General features: G+C 40.7%; 2 protein-coding genes across 2 annotated transcripts in view; one reads left to right on the top strand and one right to left on the bottom strand.

Moving 5' to 3' along the window:
• Positions 1 to 694: 694 nt before the first annotated feature.
• On the bottom strand, positions 695 to 2,856 carry SARC_02369 (hypothetical protein; the record flags this gene model as incomplete). The annotated part of the gene is made up of 2 exons (XM_014303892.1): positions 2,660 to 2,856; positions 695 to 940 (listed from the first exon to the last, which is right to left on the bottom strand). Exons 1-2 carry the CDS (start codon positions 2,708 to 2,710, stop codon positions 695 to 697), a joined length of 297 nt encoding a protein of 98 aa, XP_014159367.1. The 5' UTR covers positions 2,711 to 2,856.
• Positions 2,857 to 3,151: 295 nt separating this feature from the next.
• SARC_02370 (hypothetical protein) overlaps positions 3,152 to 5,611 on the top strand; it is a 3,107-nt gene continuing 647 nt past the window's right edge. Inside the window, exons 1-3 of the mRNA XM_014303893.1 lie at positions 3,152 to 3,377; positions 4,348 to 4,652; positions 4,986 to 5,119. Coding sequence (XP_014159368.1) covers positions 3,237 to 3,377; positions 4,348 to 4,652; positions 4,986 to 5,119 — 580 coding nt within the window. The 5' untranslated portion in view covers positions 3,152 to 3,236. The remainder of the gene's footprint in view (positions 3,378 to 4,347; positions 4,653 to 4,985; positions 5,120 to 5,611) is intronic.

Genomic DNA, 5,611 nt, shown 5'->3' on the forward strand with positions numbered 1-5,611 from the left:
ACATGGCTTTAAGGGTTTAGGGCTGTAGGACATCTTAAGGCAGGTGAATACTTGTCCTAATACTGAGCGTTTTACTATATACTGAGACACGGCTTTAGGGGGTTACGGCTTTAGAACATCCTAAGATATGTGAATAATTGTCCAAATACTGAGCGTTTTACTATATACTTTGACATGGCTTTAGTGGTTTAGGGGTTAGAATTTTGTAGAGATGTCAACATGCAGCTGTGCTGGTGTATTCATGCTATGGGCAGTAGGTCATACCACCGCGTGTGTGTATATCATATGTTTTGTGGTGACACACATGTGCGTTGCCTACCTTGACATTGCCCAAGATGTGATGCGCGGATCTCGCTGCACGCCTGCAATTCAGCAACTTTCTGGAAACCTGGCGAACGGCAGCTGTCGAAGGCATGGACCTGTGCCGTGTGAGTGCTAGAACAACTGAGGACTGGGCAAACCAACTGGGAGTCAGAGTAGCTAACATCTGAGACGTTGAATAGCTAAGGCAAGTCAATACTGCACGAGACAAATGTGATACAGGCACGGATATGGCGAACCGACAGCGTGCAAGGGATTCTTACGCCCTCAGGTGGGGACTTTGTTTACAGATATATAGACAATCTTTAGTACCAAATAGACTCGCCTACATACACGGTCCATAACCCAAATATATAAGTAGCACAAACACATTTCACAGGTGGCAAGCCCACCACCGACACACCAGTTCGTGTACCAACGTATCCTCAAGGTCCTTCTGTGTGGCAATCTGTTCGCAGCAGAGCACTACGCGCCTGTGTTTGGAATCAAAGTACCCTTGTGTGTTCGCCTTACCCTGGTAGTACGGATCGTCTGGTTTGTCACACACACGGCACGAGATCCCTTTGCGCAGGGCACCGCACCCCATGACTTTAATTGCCCGCAGCAGAGTCTGGACACGCTATAAGACACGCAGATGACAGGAGAAGGGATAGATACAACGTAAGCCAAATGTGCATACTTAGGGCATATCCCGTCACCGCTGCCTCGGCTACGTATCCTGCAGATATTGCTAAGATATTGTGTTGGGATTCTGTGACAGGTGAAGGGGTCTGTTGTCCAAACAGGAATGTCCGTACTATACTAAAGCCACTGAAGATTTCCAAGTAGGAGTTAAAGCCCGGACAGTCCGCGTGTAACGGAATGTGCCAACACTCACATGTATGTTTTACTTGAATTTTCGTGTACATGTAATCAGGTGAGACGCATCAAACTCATCACTAACAGTAAAAGGAACAGAGCGCATTAGATATACAACTGTCACTCAATAACGGCAAAATGGGCACTGAGACGGGTAAGGAGTGTAAAGAAAGAAGATTAGCATGGGGGTGACCATGTCAACGATGCGATGTACCACCAGGATGGCAAGCGCATGTCATCAGATTCATGAGCAATATGCATGAATTACAATGCCCATATATAAAGATCAACAGAAAAAACACCTTGAGACTGGGAGGTCACAACAAGAAAACTTTCAATATATATACATGCGGGATATGCTATTCAAAAGCTTGGCCATTTCTCGAAGTCCTTGGGACGAGAAACCAAGTTTTAACATGGAGATACCCATGGATGTTTACATAATTAGGTGCCGCATATACAGCTTCGGAGGTGCTAAATATACGGTGTCGGATGAAAAAAAAACAATAAACCCGCACACAACACATATATACATACATACACACACACACCCACGCACACAAACATACACACGCACCCACGCACAAACACACACGCACAAACACATACACACCCATATATATATATATGTAAGTATGTATAAATATTGTATGTATGTATGTATGCATATTCGTATGTATGTATGTATGGATGTAAATGTATATACATATATACATATATGTATGCAGGTTTATATCTTCATATTTGTCGTTATATATATATATATATGTACATAATATATATATATATATATGTACATAATATATATATATATATATATATGTACATAATATATATATATATATAGATATATATATATATATATACATATACATATACAGATATGTAAGTATGCGTATACATACATATACATACATATACATACGCACACACACACACACACATATATATATATATCCATATATACATATATACGTATATATATATATATATTCATATATACATACATATACAAATACGTAAATATACATACATACATATATACACATACACAGACACACACACATATATATATAGACATACATACATATACATATACATATACATGTACATATATACATACACACACACACACACATATATATATATATCCATAAAAAATATAATAAATACGATTGTTGCAATAAAACATTCGTTCTTAACCCTGAAATTGTCTTTGTAGCATACTGTAATCGGTAAATCAGGTAAGCAGCGCTACAATTGAAAAGGAACTGGTGCATAGTTGAAAACATTTGTGTTTACATCGCGGGGTGGAACTCGGAACGTTTATTATTGATATTTTAGTGCTAACAGAAGCATGTGACGATTTATGCAATTAGGTCACAAAAGATCTCATCAGTCAGTTATGTACATGTCACCACGCAAAACCCCTTGTGCGGAAAATACTGGCTTGTATCAAAATATATAAAGCTCAGCATACCTCGGAATACAATGCTACCGCAAGCGCCTCGTCGCACGTATTTTGTTGCATCACAAGTATGCTCCGATGATATAAACTGGGATAATAAGTGTGTTCTATTCCGTCCTACTCATTATATTTATTGTAGATAGATAGATGTTTCCTGAGGTGCATACGTACCACTCACTGTGCGGCACTCATGAACGTGTATTTAACTGTGCAAGTGTAATCGTGATTCCGTGTGCCGGTACATATTTACGAGTATGTGTCCAGCTATGTATAGCGGTGCCAAAATCTCTACATAGTTCGTGACTTTGCTTCCCACTGAAATCGGGTTCTCTCCGAATTTACCTTCTTATTTTTGGGTTGGCAATTTGGTCATAGAGTACTTATGGTGTTGCAGATTCAAAATATTCATATTCGGCATATTTCTCAAAACCCAATTTTGTCGAATCAGACACGTGCACCATATTTTTGGGACTCATCGTTGTTGCTAATGGGAGTACGCGGACTCGGGGAGTGGTATAAACAACTACTCGCAACTAGAACTCATGCTCAGTTACACGCACGCTCACACACACACATACACACACACACCATGAGTGCAAAGACCTTTGACAACGATGCTGCTCACGGCAAGAAGGCGCCTTCTCTAGAGAATTTGGAGTTCGTTCAAGGAGAAGCTCTTCAATACAGCGAGAAGCTTACTGTGGTTCTTTTCTGGTCCAAAATCAGCAAGGTCTGTCTTGTACTGTAGTGATGTTTATGTGTGTACTTGTATTTATTGTTGATCAGTGTTATTTAATGGTGTTATCTGGTTTTTTGTCGACTGCATATATGTATGCATTCTTTATGACCGACAGAAGTTACAAAGGGTGCATCTTGACTTGTCCCATAGCAGTGTGTGCTCGTGACGAATTTTAACGTCACGGTTGTACAAGTATATGCGATGCTTGTGAACCTAACCAAATAATTGTCTTTTCCCGTTATGTATAGCCATTAGTACAGTATTCATGAATATTTACCGTGCGGACCACATGCTATTTTGTTCTCTTTGCTTTGCAGTTTTGCATAGTAGTTAGTGTGTTCATATGTATCGCTAGCTGCGTCCGGGTTCATAGTATGCCCATGTGTATTATGGCGGAAAAGAGTACTTAGATTTTGTCCGTGTGTTAGTGTTTACACTATGGTGTGGCGGGGGTCTTTCTCAGGCACTTGTAAGCTAGCATGCGGGGTTGTCTTATATGTGTGTAATCTAACTTAGCTGTATCCAAATATCTGTCTGTTTGTAGCCTGTTATAAGTATGATGTGTTATCCATCTTCCCCTGGTAAACGACTACAACACTTATTCAAGAAGTTGTTTTATTTGCGGCTTATGTACAGCAATGTGTACGACAACATTTACACCCGCTGCAAGCGTGCAGGTACACACCCAACGATTGTATAATTTAGATTGTGCGCGACTGTTGTGTGTACAAGGACTATGTCGTGTTAAATAAGGTATTGTTTTTCTCTAACATCTGTTCTTTGCGGGTGAATGCGCACACGCATATATATATACATATATATACGTGTACACACACACACACATATATATATATATATAGAGCTGTACGATGAAGTATGTAGTATATTGCACATACCACCGCATCACATTCATTGCGAGTACTTAACATCCCATCCTTGCCAACTACCGCCACCCCTACAGGACGAGTACAAGACCTTCGTTCAGTTCTCCAAGGTCGCCGACAAATACGAGAAGGACGTGCAGTTCATTGGCGTCTGTCTCGACCCAAGCAAGAAGGATGTCGAGGGCTATCTATCCAAGAAGGGCACAGAGATGAAGGAGCTTGAGGTAGACAACCTGGAGTGTTCATACCCCGTGGCCTACGATGAAGGCAAGAAGGTGCGTGGCGAGTTCCAAAGCCTAGCTAATCTGCTGACCATTGGCTCAGGCATGGTGTTCGTGGTAGACAAGTCCGGCACTATCGTGTGGAGGGAACAGTTCTCAAGGTATGGGCAGCATTTCGTCATTTTTGACCATTCTCGCGTGTGAGGTTTGATTGTGTGTGTATTAGTCTGTTGGTTAAGCTATAGGGAAGTTTGGTTACAGGTGGATTGCTATATTGCGTGTTATACAATAGCTAATTGCTCCAACATACATACATACATACATATATATATATATATATACGCTGTGAACACGGTGTATTGTCACAGATTGGAAGATGTACAGACGCACCCTTGGTCTCTCTGCGTTGGGGTGCGATCTATTACTATACGCAAATACCCTCCAACCTCAGTATTCATGGTGGGTTCTCATTCTCTGATATGTTTTCTCTGTAGGATGTTCATGCCCAACACAAAGGGACAGCTGACCAGCCAGCTGGATCTGCTCATTGCCGGAAAGAAGGTAGAGTACAAGAACGGTGACAAGGAAGAGGAAGAGGAGAGTGAAGAAGAGGAGATGGGAGGCGATGGTAAGTGGGTGCGCACGTTCGTATATGGAGCTAATGTATATATATATATATGTGTGTGGTTCACGTTAGTATATGGAGCTAGTTATGTATATATATATTTGGTTGTATCTGTGATTTGGTTAGTTTATTATGTCTATATATATGTGTCTGTGATTTGAGTAGTTTATTATGTGAATATATATGTGGTTTTGTCTGTGATTTGGCTAGTTATGTGTATACATATGTGGTTGTGTCTGTGATTTGTTTTATGCTTGAACGAAGAATGACATAGGACAAGGTGACGTGTTTGAGCGAGTCGGAGTACAGACGAGACGGGCAGTGGTGGCAAGTGGTCTCGCTGTGATTCTATCTTGATTTCGAATATAAAGGTGTGAAGATGCATTCTATATTTCGCAATTTATGAATCTGCAGGCTTGTATGTATGAAATAATTTTGTTTTTGACGGCTCAATGCATGTGGTTCTAAAATAAGAGTGGGAAACTCTGATATATA

Source organism: Sphaeroforma arctica (assembly GCF_001186125.1).
Source record: "Sphaeroforma arctica JP610 unplaced genomic scaffold supercont1.105, whole genome shotgun sequence".
Lineage (NCBI taxonomy): Eukaryota > Ichthyosporea > Ichthyophonida > Sphaeroforma > Sphaeroforma arctica.